This window comes from Tachypleus tridentatus, chromosome 2, assembly GCF_004210375.1.
Source record: "Tachypleus tridentatus isolate NWPU-2018 chromosome 2, ASM421037v1, whole genome shotgun sequence".
Lineage (NCBI taxonomy): Eukaryota > Metazoa > Arthropoda > Merostomata > Xiphosura > Limulidae > Tachypleus > Tachypleus tridentatus.
Window position 1 is genome coordinate 144,719,349 of NC_134826.1, and position 20,044 is coordinate 144,739,392.

A 20,044-nucleotide genomic window follows, 5' to 3' on the forward strand; every position below is an offset into this window, starting at 1 on the left:
AAACACTTCTGCATACCTAACAATAATAAAAAAAATGACGACTTTCAACTCGATGTTAAGAAAGCTAATAAACTAACGTTTCCCATGACTGTAATTAAAAAAAAATCTAAATTTTCAAATACTCAAAACAAACTTTATAAAAGTCTCATGTGATTGCACGATTTAAATATATATATATATATTGCGTACAAATATTCTCGAAACTGAAAACTCAGTTGAGTATCTTGCATAAATATTGAAAGTTCTGTATATAAACAAGTACTCTATGCTTTCCTTCAACTTCTGTTAGGGTTAACGTAAAAACAAACAAATACTACATTATCTTCCTCAACTTCTGTTAGGGTTAACGTAAAAACAAACAAATACTACATTATCTTCCTCAATTTCTGTTAGGGTTAACGTAAAAACAAACAAATACTACATTATCTTCCTCAATTTCTGTTAAGGTTAACGTAAAAACAAACAAATACTATATTATCTTCCTCAACTTCTGTTAGGGTTAACATGTAAACAAACAAATGCTAGATAATCTTCAACTTCTATTAGGGTTAACGTGTAAACAAATGATTGACGCTTTTCTTCAACTTCACTAGAGTTACCTATAAGCAAATAAGTACATGGCATTCTACTTCTGTTAGGGTTAACGAGTAAACAAACAAGTAATATACGCTTTTCTTCACAAGAACGTGTAAAGATTTTATGAAAAAGGCAAAACCTTCGAGAAGTGATACTTTTCTTGACCAAATTATCTATTGAAACATGACGTAATTACACCTCAGTATAACTAAAGCGCAACAGTCATTACTGAATTTACAACAGAGTAATACAATTTGTTTAGAAATAAATGCACGGTTTATAAAATTTTAAAAATTAATATACTGAATGTTTGTATGTATAATCTTAAGCGCAAAGCTCCACATTTAGCTATCTGCGCTGCGCCTACTGCAGATGTCTTAACCCTCAACGTTAGCGTAATAAGCCTTCAAGCTAACCATTGAATCGCATCTTACATACCATATAGAACTCTGTTAGACATGCATCAGCTAGAGGTTATATTTATTAATTAATGCTTTTCATTAGAGAGAATATCTGTTGAACTATAGTTATATTGACTTTCCAGAATCTATGATAACATGAAAGAAACAGGTCATTCCTAAAATATTTTAGGGTTTGCTTATTAAAAGTAACCCTCTTACTTTACGAACTATAAGAAGGTTTGAAACGGTTATTGGATAATATATTTACTTCTGTGGTGAAGCAAATTCACCACAAATAGCTGCTTCAATACTTCGTATGTGAAGATGGGTACAGCCTCAGAAACATATATCCATAATATTTTATCTACGTGACTAGCTGGTCGCGTTAATAATGCATACAGCATACACAAAGTTAGCGGCTAACGATACTGAGCCATCAGCTACAGTATTTATGTTACTGACTTGTTGATTTCCAGAAAGTTCCAATTCTACTTAAAACAAAAATGATGACCATTCAGCACGTTCGACATTTCGATGGGAATAGACACTACTTCTTCCTTAAAGCAAGATTATTCTAAAGTAAACATTTGTGTTTGAAGGGTACGACATTAGTTTGATCTGAAAGTGTATGTATGTTTTCTTATGGCAAAGCCCCATGGGGCTATCTGCTGAGCCCACCGAGGGGAATCGAACCCCTGATTTTAGCGTTGTTGATCTGGAAACAAGTGTTTATTAGTTTTAGAATTTCGCATAACGCAACTACATGAGTGCTATCTGTGCACAGATATATCTAATTTTGAAGTAGTAGACTTACAGAAGGTAGCTACACAACGAACGTGAGATTTAATAGTGAAAACTGGACGTTATTCTTGTAAGTACTCACAGCATCAAAGTGCGGAGCGCGTTTTTACGGCAACGGGTCGCGGCCTAAAACACTAACAACTGGGTCATCTTCGGTCAAATCCTGTGTTACTACACGCCACCTTGCGAGAAAAACGGTGAAACAAAACTTTCTGAAGAAAAAATTAATTTTAATATCATAGATGAAAAACTCAGGTGTCCCTTTTATATGTTTTTTTTTGTCTCTTCAAATACGACACTAATTTTTAAATCGATGTGAAAACGTATTTTAAATTCAGAAGTGACTGTCGCATTACATTGTTTACGTATCATGCTATCATATGCATCGTTAAAAAATAATGTTTCTAATTAACTTAGTCGTACACTGTTTGGCTTTTACGCGCATTAACATGTATTACTGTATCACAAGTATGTACATATAATTCGCTGCAGTACCTCAGCGTATTTTCTTTAAACGATAAAACTAACTTTCAAACTAGGTCCTAAACATTAGGTTTTGTACAAAATATCAAAAAAAAAAAAAAATGAAACGAAATCACCGAGCCCATTCGAAGAAATGTGTCATAGGGCATAGCACCGTACAAATAGATCTCCAGAAAGCAAATATTCCAAAACATACATGTATACGTATCAGTAACAATACATTTACTGAATGTATTGATTGATCGGAACAATATAACTGCTTGCTGTAAATGTTAAACGGAACAATAAACATTACTTACTGTCCACAATGTTTTGGTACATTAAAGTTAATATTTTTTTTTCTTTTTGTAACGAAAGCTCTGTTCTTATCCTACCTTTCTAATCGTAATAAATTATTAAAATATTTAGCTGTTTAGAGTTAATAAAATTACAGTAATTCGACGAAGCAGTTACGAGCTACAAGCAGACGTGTCACTGCACTTAGGTTTTATGTTGTCTTTGATGGATTTTTTTTCCATCGCCACAAGATATGAACCCTGAATTTAGCTATAGAGATGTTCAGTTTTAGTACACTACACAGGCTAGCTACAATCAGACTATTAGCCAGGCATTTTACACAGGCATAATTAAGTCACCAAAAAACAGCTTAAACACATGGTGATTTATTGATGTAGAGACAAAGCCGAGATGTTCCTATTGCTTGAAAGTCTCCTAGATATTGCTAAGAAGAGAAGAAAAAATTGTAGTCTAAAGATGATGGTCTTGAGTCAGTAGTCCACCACCAACACGTGAGAAGGTGCCATCTGGGAAACGAAGCATTTTAGTTAGTTTAAAACTTTGATACAACAGAAGCGAAATTCATCTTATTAATTAATAAACTTACTGTTTTAATATTCTGGCAATCGGTAAGATAGTAAATATTTAAACTTTGGAATAAAGTTCGATTACTAGAAACATTCGTTAAGTAAATTTCAACTGAAATTGTACAATTATTTCTAAGGAAATTCGTGAATCTAGTCTTAAGATAACACGTTATCTTCTATGTGATATTAGACTGAATTGGCACACACATAGTATTTGTTGCAGGTGACTGTATGTTTGTGCATCCAGAAAATAAAGTCTGGTGTTACTTATGCCACTGTCAAACATAAAAAAAATGCTGTGCTAAACAGATAGGAAATTTAAACTTAAAATATTTATAATGATGTAAAATAATATTTGACTTTTTTTTGTAGCATTTGAAGCACGAACCTAGAAAGTGAAACCGGTTGAGATTAAAAACAACAACAACAAAAGAAAATATAATCTTCACAAGTTTACTCTTAATGTTATTTAAAAGTAAAAGCAACTGTTATTACGGTAATTTTATTTAAGATACTTGAAAACTCAACTGATAACGAACTATATTCCCTTGTTTTCGTTTGTTGTTAAGCTTGAAATTGCACAATGTCCTTTTTTTGTGCTGTGCCTGACACAGGTGTGGAAACCCAGTTTTCAGCATTATAAGTCTTCGACTTGTTGCTGAGCTGCTGGGAACAAGGGGGGGGGGAACTGTATCCCTAAGAGATAGTGACATATCATTCAACAAGAAAGTATACAGCCTAACTGGTGGGATGCAGCTGTTGGGCAACCTCATAAGATCCCCAAAAGATGTCAGTGAAACATCAAGTAGAGGTGGAACAGAAGTCATACCAGTCAACAGCAAGAACAAAGAAAAACTGGTGGAATTATAAAAGTGAAGCATGCGTTAAGGTATGTAAGGTATGAAATAAGAGATTATACTTAAATCAACTTGAATTAGGCATTAGTATTAGAATAATTCTAAGGAGATTAATGGAGAAATGAGAGGCATTGCTAAAATTCACAAGGATTTAATAGAAATAGAAGTAATCTTATTGAAATCATCTTATTCATGCTGGGCATCTGGTGGTAAAAATAATAACTAACATTAATAAACAAAAAATAGAAATGGTTACTGTATTCTGTAGTTCAGAATTAAGAACAACATTATGATAAATGTGTGGTGTAAGGACTTCACAACTGGAGGGATGGCAGCCTGTGCTCTGGCTGGTACGTAACCCCTCTAGTGTGCACATAAAATATTAAAAATACATAAATTAAACTATACACTGCAAACAATATTGCAGAAATAAGCTGTTTAAGAAATTAATCATGTGTCATTTGTAAAGTGATGCAAAAAAAATTGCAGTCCAAAGAATTACGTGAGAAACTGTCTCAAGTAGCAATGAAAAATATTTTCAGTATTTTCCTATATTTTCACCCAAGTTTATAAAAGAAATGTCATAAAATATTACTGTCTCTTATATGATCTTCAATATATGTAAAGATCTATTATCATAACCATGATAAATACTAATTTATACAAGGAATAAAAATACATTTTTAAAATGTAAAACAATGTAGGGATGGCTGTGTCCAAAGGAATCCAAAGAAGAATATAAAGATGACACAGCTATATAAAGAACACCAATACTTAACTTTCGATACAAAATTATTCCAACTGACCAACACTGTAGAGGGAGTCTGTAATAACCAAAACATATTTATACTAAACTCGGTTTTTCTTGTACATACATTCTAGGTTTTTAGTTATGCTACAACGATGTTTATTATGACACGATCATGACAAACTGCAAGCCAACAGTGAGGAATATATAACTTCCAACTGCAGTATTATTAATGTCAGGTATGTATTTTACAGTGTAGCAGTTTATCACATTATGGTTCTTCTGATCCTGTTTGCACACACTTGTCCAATGCTTCCTTGTTTCGGTAGTGTTTTGAATTAAGACTGTGAACAAACTTGTGAAACTGAAATGCATCAGCAATATGAATGAAGTAAAATAAAACAACGATTTTAAGTTTTAACCCACAGATAAGTTCAGGAGTTAAACTGGTCGGGAACACAATGTTCCTTCTCTCAAGGATTCAAGCCGGGAGCATTCCTGGTTCTTAAGATTGGAAAGTCAAAGAGGGTCACAACAACAAGGTCCACACTCTTAAAATCCCAATTTAACCATGAATTATTGTAGGGTTATAAGCAGAATATTAAGTCACCTGTTTTTATGAAGGAAACAAGAGTACCTGTGACATTACAGTGAAAAATTATTGTAACAGTTTCTTTATTGCACTGTGCATGACATGATCATAATAAAGTGATATATCACAAAGTCCATCACTGACTTTAATGCCAAGCAGATGTAATTTAGGATAACAAATTATAATAATATCTGGATGTCAGGTAATGTTAGTTTAACAGTTATTTACAAATTGGATTCAAAAACTTTAATTTTTTAAAGTTTGGATAATTTATACTTTTCACGTTCATTCTACGGGTAACCTTAGAATTACTAATTGACTTCCTTTCTCTATATCATATTTTTCTAAATCGTTTATCTACCAAGTTGCCTATGAGCTCAAGGTAGAAAATAAGGGATTTCACCCAATATTTTGGTGAGTTCTTTAAAATGAGTATTGTATTAAACAATAAAATAACTCAATATGAGGCAATACATGAACCACAGATGTATTAAACAGTATAAAAACAAAGACAATCATTTCTGGAGTAATAATGCAAGGTATTACATTAAATATTGTTAGAAAAAAAACAGGTAAAGTTTGGGAATAAATCATTGATGACTCTAGGAACCATATTCAGTAAAATTCTGCAACCAATTTGTAAAGGGTGGGATTGATTTTTGCCTTGAATATGGTCATAAGTAATGTCAAAATGAATAAAACCTCTCATATTAGGTTTAGTAACAATTACATGTTTGTCGTTGCAGGATTTTGATTCAAATTATTTTAAATTTTATTCTGAACAACAATAGAAATTTTGGGTTGATTTTCTTATTTTTTCTTTTCATGTTTCTTTACTCCATAATTTTTCAGAGTAATGAAAAAGTTTCCAATTTGTTGCTTTGTATTTACACTATCAGTAATTCCATATTTTTAAATTCTAACTTTAACACTGATTATGTTAAAAGTCCACTATAAGAACACAGAATTTTTAATTCATTTTTAGCCAAGTGTGGACTTAGCATAGTAAAATGATGGGTGACATTTGGTTTGTTCTTACATGACTCAATAGATTTCTCATCCACAATTGGCCCTCTAGCTGGAACATATCTTCTCGCTACGTGTATGTTCATGCCATTAGCACTGATAATCTCGTCTTGTCTAAACAGAGCCGAAATCTCTTCAAATGTCTTATTTTTTGTTTCAGGAACTTTCTTGTACGTGAAGGTCCAAAAAATTGCAAGAAGAGCAGTAAATGGAAGGAAAGTGTAATCGTTGAGACCTTGCTGAAATTCAAACATATCTTTAATTACTGACCAATGGGAAAAAAGTTATTACAGAAAGAAACAAACAGCTGTCCTATAGATGACATTAAATAGGTGTGGGGTATTTACCAAAATGAAAATCAAATAATAAGCCAGTTATAAACAATTAAATTTTAAACAGATAATTCTTCAGTAAACAGTTAATTGTCATGTTTAGTGAAATGTTAAATGAAATATAATGCTTGAAAGAAACTCAATACTAACAGTAATCACTTGATTAGTGTAGGCCGTTCGAACGGTTTAAGGTCTAACATGCTTCTTGCACAGAGTTGGGGGCTAGTATTCTTATAAAATACTATCTATTTGTAATTAAGCACAAAGCTACACAATGGGCTGTCAGTGCTGTGCCCACCATATGTAGGTACTGAAATCAAGTTTCTAGTGTTATAAGTCTGCAAACCTATAGCTGGGCCACTGAGGGGTAAATAAACGATAGAGGATAAAATACTGAGTGAACAAAAGATTTTGTATTCATACACCCTCGCTCCGAAGTGAACTAGTGATAGCTTTATTTCAAGTTCAGTTTTTTGTAGTAAATAAGAGCAATAGAAAATGATTATTTGAATGGAATTTTATAGTTATTCCAGTACATGATAAACGAGTGCAGGTTCAGATCCTTGTTCCAAAGAATATAATATAAATAGAGGAAAACAATGACAATGATTTTGACATTGCATTACTGAAGTAATCACTTAATAACACTCCTCGCTGGATGCAAATATACATGACTTGAAACCAGGTCTAGTCTAGTGTTCAAGTGATAAGCCTTCACCCTGACTAGGACTTAAAACCAGGACATGTGGTTTAGTCTAGTGTTTTAAGGATAATTATTTTCTAATTGTTCAACTTAAAAAAAAAATAACAGTCAGAATGATTTAAATTATTATGTGTGTGTTAATCACTGATATAGTTCATTAAATATGTATTAATTGTTTTTGCAACACTTTCAGGAAAAGGTAAAATGTTCAATGAGTCTTATAGTGAACAAAGGTATTTAAGAAATACAGTTTAGAAGTATCATACCTGCATCAGAGGAAATACAAGACCAACCACAAAGTTAGCAAACCAGTTGACTAAAACAGCTATACTCATTGCTGCTGGTCTTGGGCCTTGGGAAAACAGTTCTGCTGTGATCATCCATGGAATGGACCCTAGTGGAAAATAAATGTACTGCAAGAAGCATTTTACACTGAAGATAAAAAAAGAGAGACAGAAAATAAAAAACAGAGTCAATAATTCAAACATTGGGGAGATACCAGGAAGCGAAACAAGTCAATGCGTAAAACAATAAAAGATTAGAATGCAGTAAGGTACATAATATCTCACACTACAGACCACTGTGGCAAATAAAACTGTAGGTGGAGCTAATGTTGATAATGGAAGTATCAGGAATGTTAGAACATGGATTAACAAAACACAGAGAATGAATTAAAGATTCTATAGCAAAAACTAAAGTCTTCAAATAAACTCGTAAAATTTTAGTTATATAAAAAAATATTTAGGTCGCTTGTAAATATGTGTCTGATTTTACCTAAAATTCATAACTCGTATAATTAAAATATCTTCTAACCACGAGCAAAATAAGACTTAACATTTTCAACCCCCTATCAGTAGTTTCTATTAAAAATTAAGATAGATACATGTAACTGCTACATATTAACTTTGTCTACTTCTATTAACACCAATCCACATTCTAAGCTTGTTTGTTTCATCCAGTAAATAAGTGTATACTTAACTACTGTGATTTATGACAAAACTCACATGTACAAATCTATTGTCCTAAGCTGTTGACGAATTTTTCAAGTTTCATTCATGTTTCTTTTTATTTAACATTAGCATTGTCAAGTTGATGGAATAAATGTTAGCGAGTTATATTTGTATTGCCTAGGTTATAAATATAATCTTTTCATCATTTGATCAAATTCATTTCACATATGAAATGAGTTAATGATTAATTTCTTAGTTTGTAAATTTAACCTTATTTTAATATTATTAAATTCCTCTAACATATGAAACAAGTTGACAAATAATTGAATACACAAGAAACTGTTATCAATAGATGCAATAGACTTGAATACTTACAAAAAAAAGAATAGCCTCTTACCTGGACCAATGGCAAAGAAGACAACATAACCAAGTGTACTAACTACACTGAGGTATGTTACCCAGTGGTACAGAAACTATAGAAGAAATAAAACAAAGAATATATCAGATTCATATTTAATTAATGAAATGTATAAAATATAAATAATTAGATTTATATATATATATATTTATAATTTTTACAACCACCCCCTCAAAAAAAGAACAATAAACATTGCCACTCCTAGCATTCCACTTAATATAAAATTAAACAATTTAGGTATTCTTTTTCCTTTCTGGAAATATGGAATTTTATTTATTTTTAACAGTTTCAATGGGAGAAACACCACAGTAAAAATGCATTAAAATCAGTAAAACATAATACTTAAAATATATATATATGTACAATATAAAATAAAAATGTATAACATACATATTTTGCACGTTTAGAAAAAATTTCTTTGGTTTTTATCCCAGCCCCCAGTGGCAAAGGGTTATGTCTGCAGACTCACACCATTATAACTTGGGTTTTGACACTCGTGGTGGGCAGAGCAGAGACAGCCCACTGTATAGTTTTGTGCTAAATTCCAAACAACCAGTCAGTTGTTCTTTTTCTCCTTCATTTTTGGGGATGGGTGTAATTTAGGGGGTTTGCTTTGAAAATCACCTGTTTGCAGTCCTGTCCTACATAGTTATTTCTTTCATTTGATTATTTGCATGTAAGCATTATTTAAAATTTCTGACATAAACCATAGGTTTACTGTAAGCAAGATGTACCTTTACAAGTAAGGAGATTGTGATAAAGATACTAAAGATGAACATGCCACCTAGACCATACAAGTGTAATGTTCGTCTTCCTGCCCGGTCCATTAATGGTATAGACACAAGTGTCATTACCACCATCACTGCCCCCACACCAATGGTGGCATACCTCGATGTTTTTTCGGAGAGCTCTGCTGACATAAAAAGGCCCGTCGAATAATAGAAAACCTGCAAACAAATTTAAAGGTTAATTATGTATAGAAGAAAATATGGTTACTGTTACAATATTTATCTCTCTCATTCTAGCTGGAGAAATTTAAATATCTTAAGAAGAAATCTACGAAGCAGTTGTAAGTAAAAAAAAAAAGATTTGACATTTTGTGTTGATGCTACTTTCATGGAAGCTACGAAGCAGTTGTAAGTAAAAAAAAAAGATTTGACATTTTGTGTTGATGCTACTTTCATGGAAGCTTTATTACAACTATTTATACGCTGAAAACAATAAGTATATTTGTATATTCATTAAAAATAGTATATTATAGTTCAAAACTGTATGCTTCCATTAATTTCTGAAAACTATATATTTTTTATGATAATTAAGGAAAAATAAAGAACAAAGGAAATTATTTTTTATCAGAACTCCATAGTTGGGAAAGACCCAAAATGATTTTCACTGATGTAACATACAGAATCTATTAACAAGTTATCAGAAGTCTTCTGAAATTGTTAATAAAATATCTTATAGCTGAGAATATGTTCAAACTAAAATGCTTGCTTGGCACTTATGGTTCCTACAGGCACTAGAATATTAAACTTATATTTATATGGTAATTGTGACATATTTACAAATCATCTAAAGGTAAAAATGTTTAGTGAAAGGTTATCTCTCACTGGAATACCATCAAGTGGAAGATCACATATACTCTCTCTTCTTTAATTGGATAATGTAAAGTTGCAAGACGTAAAGATAACCTTTGTCCTCCAACATGTTACACATTTGCACACTGTTATTTTATATCTAATCAATCAAGACTTTACACATAAATGTGACAGTTTGGTGTTTATGTTATTAATACTTGATTCCAGCTTACTAAATTGTGAAACAAGATGAATCTTCACTAGCTACAGCACATGAAATTCTTTTAGGCAGGACCAGAATAATCTATGAGACCTTTATTACCCTTTTTAGTAGCTATGTTTTTGTGCACTAGCGATACCATCGTAGGTTAATTTTATTACACATTAGGATCTCTACTAGTCTATCTTCAAATTAAATTTCTTTTAGCCAGGGTTAGAAAATTTTATGAGACCTTGGGCATAATCAAATACATCAGTCGAAAGGGCTTCATCTCTTGAGTCCAAAACTATAATTAGACCTTAGATCGGTCAAGAGACGATAGATCTACGAGCTAAAAGTTTGTATCTGAAAAAAAAACACTAAAGAAGAATCTTGGAGTCACCATTTGAGTCACTATGCTGTGTCTGAAAACAAAGGTTTAATTAATCACCATGTACACGTTGTTCTGTCACAAGACTCATTGAACATCTTGCAGGTGTATATAAAATTGGACTAAGTGTATCAGTGCTCAACTGAGTGTGTACAAGGTTTAATCAAAAGGACTGACTCCATATTAGAGAAATGATGTTAAGTAAGGTTCTAAATTTATAAAGTGTGAAACTTTTAGTGAATACTACAAGTCTCTTGTACATTAGAAAACAGATGTGTTACTGAAGTTTCAATATTGAAAGACATGTCTGTGAGAAGTCAAAATGAATCTTACTACATTTGAATAATTACACCCTCATAAATGTTCACTTAAAGTTTTTTAGCATCCTGGTTTTTTCTCGACTCTGACATAAACTGTTGAGAAATCAACAACTTCAAACACTGATAATTCTCACATCAAATGCCTAATTTCTTGTTGAATGACACTTTGGCCCCTGCAAGTGCACACTGGGTTAAATAAAACCAGAAACACCACAATACTAAAACTTTAATTGTATATAATATAATAATATTGTAAACGTGTTTTATAAAAGTTATAAAGTTTGCAGATATTTGTAGCAGTTGGTGTAAGATATAACCATGAATATTAGTTATAAATCTCGTGAAAATCAGTACTACGCAAAACTGCTATCATGAGTGTTCCAGAAGAAAACTGGAATTATATACATATAAGAATTATTTAATATTTTGGAGAATTTCTTTCACCACTTTTATGAATGAAAGATCAGAAAATTATAGCAAGATCTCTGAATAGCCATCCTAGAGAGAAATCACAGTAAATACATGTGAAGACAACCTGTGTATCTATGTAACAGTTATTAAGTGTGTCTGGAATATTAAAAGTGTCAAACAGTACCCCAAATTGCATAGTTTTTTAAAAAAAGTGAAATGACACACAAAAGGTTATCTATCTGTTCTCTCATCACCCACTCTTGGGAATTAAACTCAGATTTGACATTATAAGTCTGTAAGCTAACCATTGACTCATGATGGGTCTTTACCCTCAGGATGCCACGGTAATAATAGTGTATAAAGTTAATGCTGTTCATTTTTTAACAGTTTGTTGAATTGTTAACTTGCTATTTGTATGCCATTACCAAAACTAGAGCATAACAAGCTATTCACAGTTCTTCAGGTGATGTAAAATTTAATGATACCTGAGTTACTATTGTTGATGTAACGTAATTTTGTATTTTATTTAAAAGTTGATATATTCTTTTCAGAAGATTCAAGTTTGGTTCTTTCTTCTAACTCTGTTTAGATTCTAATATTTTTGATATTGTGTTATGCACATTTTTATGATAAATCAAAGTGACCAGAAATTTTATTTCAAAATACTGTGATGTAATTTGTACGACAACAGCTCTATTAGTGTAAACCTAGCCCATATACACACTGTGTATTTACTATGCAGTAACAGGGTATTGGTTTGGTAATGCCCCAATAATGCATTGTGCATACTTACTATTAACGTAGCTTCATAACATTGTTCTATTGCGTAGTAACTACGTAATGACATTACGTTTTGTATACATTGTCAGAATGTAACTTTACAGCATGCAACTAGTGCTATTAAGTAGCTTTTTTATGAAGATATTGGATGAGATATGAAAAGCACAAGGGTACATCACTTGAAAGAGTAACTTGTAGGCTATTGTGTGATCGGCATGTAGTATTTCTTTAAATGTTAGTTTGTACATTTAATGTCACATTCAAATATAAACATTATAAATCATGCAAGATATTACAAAATACCAAGGAAAATTAATTATAATTTATTTATTTGATGTTAGTAATTTAGTGCAAAACTTCAGTGATGACACATACACTTTAACTACACTAAGTTTGAACAAGAAAATCTCAACTGCCCAGTATTCTCGAATCAGCAACTTTAAATCTCCAGAATACATCATCATCCAAAGATATAACCATATAAAGTTTAAAAACACTACCTGAAATAAATTTATAAAAAATATGTGTGAAAGTGTTCTTGACAGTGTCAGAGGGAATAACTCAATGATCCTTTTAATAGTTTTATGGTTACAAAGTCTAAAGTTGTCATTTTAGATTATGAAGGAAGAAAGATCAACTTTTCTGACAACAAATAAAATAAAGTTAACAAAAACAGACCATTTAACCAAACCAATTACAGATTAGGTTCTCAAAATAAATCAGTACACATAAATATAAATTTACTTATACTGGTATTTCTTAAGGTTTCAATACTTATATGTATTCACCCAACATTCAGATTGCCATTTTCATTAAAAGAAATTTCAATATAAATTAATTAAGAGTTGTGGCACCAAGGATCATACTAGAGGAAGAGATTCGTCAACAACAAATAAATTGAGAAAGCTTTAACTTACTGCATTTATTCCTGAAAGTTGTTGTGAAAGTTGAATGACAATACCAATGATTAATGGTACCTGTAGTGTTTTATTCTGCACTAATTCCATCATTGTGATCTGTAGAGAAATAAATATCTTAACAAATGAATATTACTGTATTACTTTGATCATTATCATTCAGTGAGAATGAAAAATATTTTATAGGCTATATTATTATTACTTCATCACTATTACCTGGAAGAGAACAAACACCATAAACAATAATTGTCTTTTCTTTTAACTTTATTCATCATTAACATCTGGATATAGAAATATAAAAACTTAACAAGTACTTATTTGCTCATTTTGCCAAGTGGAAAAACAGAAAGACCCTAAGGAATACATTTGTATTTCTTATCTTGCCATAATCTGGAGAAAAATGAATGACTGTTAGTCATTCTTCTGTACTTTTGCTTTGAGAAAAACAAAAATAATTGTACTTTTCACAGATATCATGGATTTGATAGACTCCATATGTAGGGATGGCCAAAGTATTTGATATTTCATTTATTACAACAGTGGTTTCACCAGTTAATGTATAACCAGGTACAGACTGAATTAGCTTCTAAAGACACAAATATATCTGTAATTATTTACTCACTATCATGAGAAGAGAAAAAAAAACATTCTAAGATGTACTTATACATTTGTTCCCTCAACATCATATGAAGAGAAAAAAAAACCTTAATGAATATTTCTTTACTTTGTCTCTCAACATCATGTGGAGAAAAAGAGACATCTTAAGGAAAACTCCTTCACTTATTCCTTTAACACAATGTGGAGAGAAAGAAAATTTGTTTTGCTTTGAATTTTGTGCAAAGCTACACAAGGGCTATCTGCACTAGCCATCCCTAATTTACCAGTGTAAGACTAGATGGAAGGCAGCTAATCACCACCATCCACTGCCAACTGTTGGGCTACTCTTTACCAATTAACAGTGGGATTGACCATCATATTATAATGCCCTCATAGCTGAAAGAGCAAGCATATTTGGTGTGACAGGAATTCAAACCCATGACCATCAGAGTACTGTAAGAGAACCTTAACATCCTGGCCAGGTTTGGCCAACAAGAAAGAAAGACTTTTTGCATAGTTAGCATGTTAGTTCTCAATCTAAGAGAAGGAAGGAACCAACTGCAAAACATTATGCATTACCATTAAATGGGTCTATCAAATAATACTTAACACATTAAAAAAAAAAAGATTTTCAAACATAAGATAAATAAATTATTGATCTTTTTACACAAACATGTACATGTGTTATGATATGAACATCCCGTGAAGAATGGTACTTCATTCCAAAGAAACCTATAAAATGAATAGTATAACTAGTATAGTGCAAGTCTGCTCTAAAATAGGCCTAGCACTTTGTAAGTTTAATAGTTGTTCACATTAGAAAAATGAGTAAAATAGGCCTAGCACTTTGTAAGTTTAATAGTTGTTCACATTAGAAAAATGAGTACCATACTGTCACCCACTGAGCATCGTAGTTTTAATTAATCTATATGTAACGTTATCCCTTGAACAGATGCAATTAATAGTAATTGCAGTAAAAGAAATATAAATTAATAATTATTGGTGGTTACATGTAACACCTAGTGGTTAAAATAAAAAATACCTTAACTTCATGTTGATTTGTTCTTTCTTCGGCTCTCATTTCTTCAATATCTTCTTCAACGTTGCTTGATTTCCTTAGACAAATCAACCCTATCGAATTTCAATAAAAAGTTTGTTAGATTTGTTTTTGTTTTTTTTTTCTAGAGGGTATATTTTTACAAACATCTTTTTGTGTAGAAAAGTGCAAGATGTTAAAGCTATAGCATATAAGAAATTCAGAGGTCATTTGTCAAATGATATTAGGCTAACTATGAGTTCAATTCATTAGTTAATTAAGGGCTACTTTATTTACATATTAAACAGTCAAAAAAAAGAATTATAATTAAACTGATACTAAATATTATTCACAATTAATACTAAAATAAAAACATGCATGATCAGTAATAACATTTGTCCACCCTTCAAAATGTTTTGTTTTCCTGGATGTATTTTGGACTGAAGTTGAAACAACCAAAGCTGATCCAGTAATTTGGGGATAAGTGGACTTCCCTGTAGTTTAGCAGTGTTGACTGGTCACATTTTGTATAAACCCGAGTAACGTCTCTTATCTCAGTGCTTACTAAATACAATGACTCAGGTAATTCATAACCTAGAACTAAACTGCTTACACATTTCCTTCTTAATGAAAATTATCTTATGAAATACTGTTTTTACAACAGCTGGTTGAAATAATACATTAAATGTATACTCCACCATAAGCAACAATGTTCCCATTTGCTGATATCCTTCCTTTACCAAAATATAAATTTCAGTGAAGAAAATATTACATAGTGGCTTAATCTATCATTTGATTTCTTAGTTTATGGTTCACATTATTTTATGGAAAAACTTAAGAGTATTACAGGAGGTCTGCATGTACATCACATTGCACATAATACTGGAGTTTCTAAGTACTAACAGTTTTGAATGTTCAGGTGTTTTTTTTTGTTTAACTGCTATAAATCATATGTAATTATTTATGGTTGTAGCTTTCTTGGATACTGAGAAGGTAATTATAAAACAAGTTTTGTTTAAATACAGTATTTCTAAACTAATAAGTGAAGTTCATACCTTCCCTTGCAAGGGATTCCTCTTGTTTAGAAATGAGCAAGTACCGAGGACTCTCAGGACAAAGTGGTAGCAAACACAGTTGTAGAATGGCCGGAATGATTGCTATCGCTGTAATAAATATGAAATTCGAATGTGTTTGAATTCAAAAATAACTTGTGTGAAGATATTGTTTTTGTTTATTTGTTTTTGAATTTCGCGCAAAGTTGCATGGGGCTATCTGCACTAGCCATCCCTAATTTAGCAGTGTAAGATCAGAGGGAAGGCAGCTAGTCATCACCATCCATCATCATCTCTTGGGCTACTCTTTTATCAATGAGTAGTAGGATTGATCATCACATTATAATGCCCACACGGCTGAAAGGGCGGTCATGTTTGGTGCGAGGAGGATTCGAACCCGCGACCCTCGGATTATGAGTCTGATGCCTTAGCCCACCTGGCCATGCTGGGCTGCATGAAGATATACTAAGAATGCACAAAACAAAAGAAACAACATAAGTAGTTTTTTTTTTAATAACATGCATGTTATTTTAAATAATTTTAACCAAATATTCTATCCTTTCTCTTGAATGATTCTGTATGTTACTACATCTTTACAATACAATTTTACAAAAAAAGAAGAGGAAAATGAACATATAATCAAGAGTGCAAACTTACAAAACTATAAAAGAAGCTGACACTTTTTGAAGTATATAAATGGAATACCTCAAGTGAATGTAGCTCAGTGTGTCTAAACAAAAATGCTTTTATATGGAATTGCATTACATTTCATCTGGGTTTTTAAACGACCAAAATTTCAGCACTACAATGATTCTTAGAAAAATATATTAAAATCATCCTATGTCACATTTATGAAAAACAAATGGAAATGTTAAAGATTTTAGATACAGAATCTTGCTGTAATGGATTAATTGTTACTATTGTAATACTAAAATTGATGAACTGAAAGCATTTTTGGAAACTGGATATCACTGAGACTTGGTTGGATTTGAACAGTTTTGATAAGAGAAAATTTCTGAAATACCAGGCTAGAGATTATTAACCAGAGATAGTAAACTGTACGGGAAAAATAGGAAGGAATAGTTTTACATGTGGGGAGCACATCCTGTTGAGGTTGAGCATGTTGAAGGAAATGTTAATAAGTTTGAGTCAGTTTAGGTTAGTGTTATTACATATAAAGAAAAAAGTCTTCAAACTGAGATTTGTTATAGAACACCAGGCCAAAATGTGGATGTTAAAGGAAACTGTATAATGGAATTAAAATGGTAGCTGAAAAAAATGTTGTTTTGGGAGATTTTAATATTAGGGACATTGATTCTAGTCTGACAGTAAAGGAGTACATGTTTTTAGAAACTGTTCAGGACACTTTTATACACCAACTAGTGATGGAACCTACAATCTATTACATTTAATATTAACATCTATTGCCAATATTACAGACTTGATGTTGGTGAACACTGAAGTAAGTACAGAAGACCATTTCATTAATAAATTTCGGATTTTACTACAAACAGAGTTGAAGAAGAATAGTACCCTTATTTGGATAGTGTAAGTAATGATGCATTACATAGTTACTTACATCAGTTTGATATAATGATAAAGAGTCAACATGGCTCCACTAAGAGAAAGTCTTGTTTAACAAATCTCCTAACATTCTTTGAGGATGTTACTGAAAGAGTTGATGAAGAAAAATGCTGTGGATTTAGTTTACTTGACTTTCAGAAAGCATCTGATAAGGTGCTGCACAAAAGACTTGTTACAAATGTTAAATCTGTGGGTGTAGGGAAAATGTTATTAAGTTGACTAGGGAGTATAAAACAGGATGTTACAATAGTTAGATTTGACTACAAAACAAGTGGTTCTGTGGTGGATCCTGTGCCATTCCTCATATATATTAATGATATTGATTCTGAAATGACTGATAAAATTTTGAGGTTTGCAGATGACATTAAGGTTTTTGTGATAGCTAAGTGTGCCAAAGATACTGTAGACGTAATGGGAGATTTAGATTGTTTGATGTATTTTTGTGATGGCTAAGTGTATCAAACATACTGTAGACTTACTTGGAGATTTAGATTGTTTGATGTATTGGGCCAATACCTGGCAGGTGATGTTTAAGTGTCCAAAATGTAAGGTTTTCACAATTCAAATTATGTTATGTTTTCAGTGGGGATAGATTAAATAATATGGTTGAAGAAAAACCTTGGTGTTATGATTAAGAAATAAGTTATCTAATCAGTGTATTGTAGCTAGCAATAGGTCTAATAAGATTTTGAGTAGCATTGATAGAAATGTTGAATACAAGGGATTCCACTACATAGATCACTTGTAAGGCCTCATTTAGAGTACTATGTACAGTTTTGGTCTCCTATTCTCAAGAAGGATATTGAATTTTTTTAGAAGGTTCAGAGAAGAACCACTATGATGATACCTGGAATGGTGGGATTGTCATTAAACCTCTAAACTTGTTTTCTTCAGAGAGGAGAAGGGTCATAAAGGATTTATGAGGAGGTATTTATTAATGGTATTGATAATGCAGATCCATCAAACTTTATTGTATTTAGCAATAAGACAAGAGGTCATAAGTTCAAATTTTGACTACATGTAGCAGTCATCTACAGTTTAGATAGTATTAATTTTCAAAGAGGGTGGTTAGCTTTTGGAATGAGCTGCCTTCAAGGATAATTGAAGCAACAAATGTAACTGAGTTCAAGAAAAGCTTGGAAGAATACACCAATATGTATTATAGTTGGGAGATGGAAGGGACATCTTTGATGGGATAATAAGTTTCTTTCTGTTCCTTTACAATTTCATGAAATTATAACAAATAATATAGGTCATTGAACCACCCATTACAAAAGCAACAAATGTGAAAATCTCAAGCAAAATGTGCCTATTTTTATCCATGTACCTTGAAAGGCCCAGCATTGCCAGGTGGGTTAAGACGTTTGGCTCATAATCCGAGGGTTGTGGGTTTGAATCCTCGTTGTACCAAACATGCTCACCCTTTCAGCCATGAAGGCATTATAATTTGATGGTCAGTCCTACTATTCATTGGTAAAAGAGTAGCCCAAGAGTTGACAGTGGGTGGTGATGACTAGCTGTCTTCCCTCTAGTCTTACACTTCTAAATTAGGGATGGCTAGCGCAGATAGCCCTCGAGTAGCTTTGCGCAAAATTCAAAAAATAAACTTTCTTCTGAGAAAGCAACAGTTGTTTAAACATTCTAGCAATGTTCAACTTATTCACAAGTTTTCATAGCAGACTGATATTAACGGTAATGTATTTTTCGATATTCTTTTGGAAGACGTAAAGTTGTTATCGACTTTAATTGCGTACGTTTTTCGTGGTGATCTCTACTGTGTGGCTCAGAAAGCCTGTTGAACACTTCAGTTAACGACAAGTCACAAGAAACAAAAACAAACAAACAATGTACCTTTAAACAAGGTTTATACAAATTTTAATAAATAACACATATCAAATCTACTACAAACATTTCTGATACAAATTTCTTCTAAAATATTTTCTTTGTGGTTTATACTACTTTTACAATCCTTTGTCATGCGTCTTACCTAAGAGATAAGGCCACCCTCTTGTTGTGCCCAGAAGAAAATGAACTCCAAAAACTTGGGACAACAAAAGTCCTACTGTCACAGCAAGCTGATTTACTGTTCCTGTTAAATCATATTGTGAAAAAAAGCTGATAAGTGAACCAAATGTTTCATGGCTGAAATATGGTATGGATTATTGTGTTAATAATTACTATCAGTCTTATTGTAGTGTAAATGTTCACAAATATTTATTCTAACTGCAATAAGTTTCAGTCAATCCTAATAGATTTTAGGACACTAACAAAAGATAACATTACATAATTGAGAATATTACATTAAACTGTTAAAAGAATATATATATATATATTTGATTTCAGTGATAATAGCATGTCATATAAGACTACCATAAATATGAAAGAAACTTGTCAAAAGTTGACTAAATTCACTGTTAGAAAAAAGTGCTA

General features: G+C 31.8%; 1 protein-coding gene across 6 annotated transcripts in view; it reads right to left on the bottom strand.

The window, feature by feature from the left end:
- Positions 1–1,687: 1,687 nt before the first annotated feature.
- Positions 1,688–20,044, bottom strand: part of LOC143245294 (glucose transporter type 1-like) — a 582,725-nt gene continuing 564,368 nt past the window's right edge. For all 6 annotated transcript variants that reach the window (XM_076491476.1, XM_076491479.1, XM_076491478.1 and 3 more), the window contains 9 exons: positions 19,602–19,703; positions 16,034–16,141; positions 14,985–15,073; positions 13,346–13,444; positions 9,485–9,697; positions 8,730–8,805; positions 7,649–7,776; positions 6,361–6,586; positions 1,688–3,064 (listed from right to left, as the gene is read on the bottom strand). In XM_076491476.1, the coding sequence (XP_076347591.1) occupies positions 3,009–3,064; positions 6,361–6,586; positions 7,649–7,776; positions 8,730–8,805; positions 9,485–9,697; positions 13,346–13,444; positions 14,985–15,073; positions 16,034–16,141; positions 19,602–19,703 (1,097 nt within the window). In that variant the 3' untranslated portion in view covers positions 1,688–3,008. The remainder of the gene's footprint in view (positions 3,065–6,360; positions 6,587–7,648; positions 7,777–8,729; positions 8,806–9,484; positions 9,698–13,345; positions 13,445–14,984; positions 15,074–16,033; positions 16,142–19,601; positions 19,704–20,044) is intronic.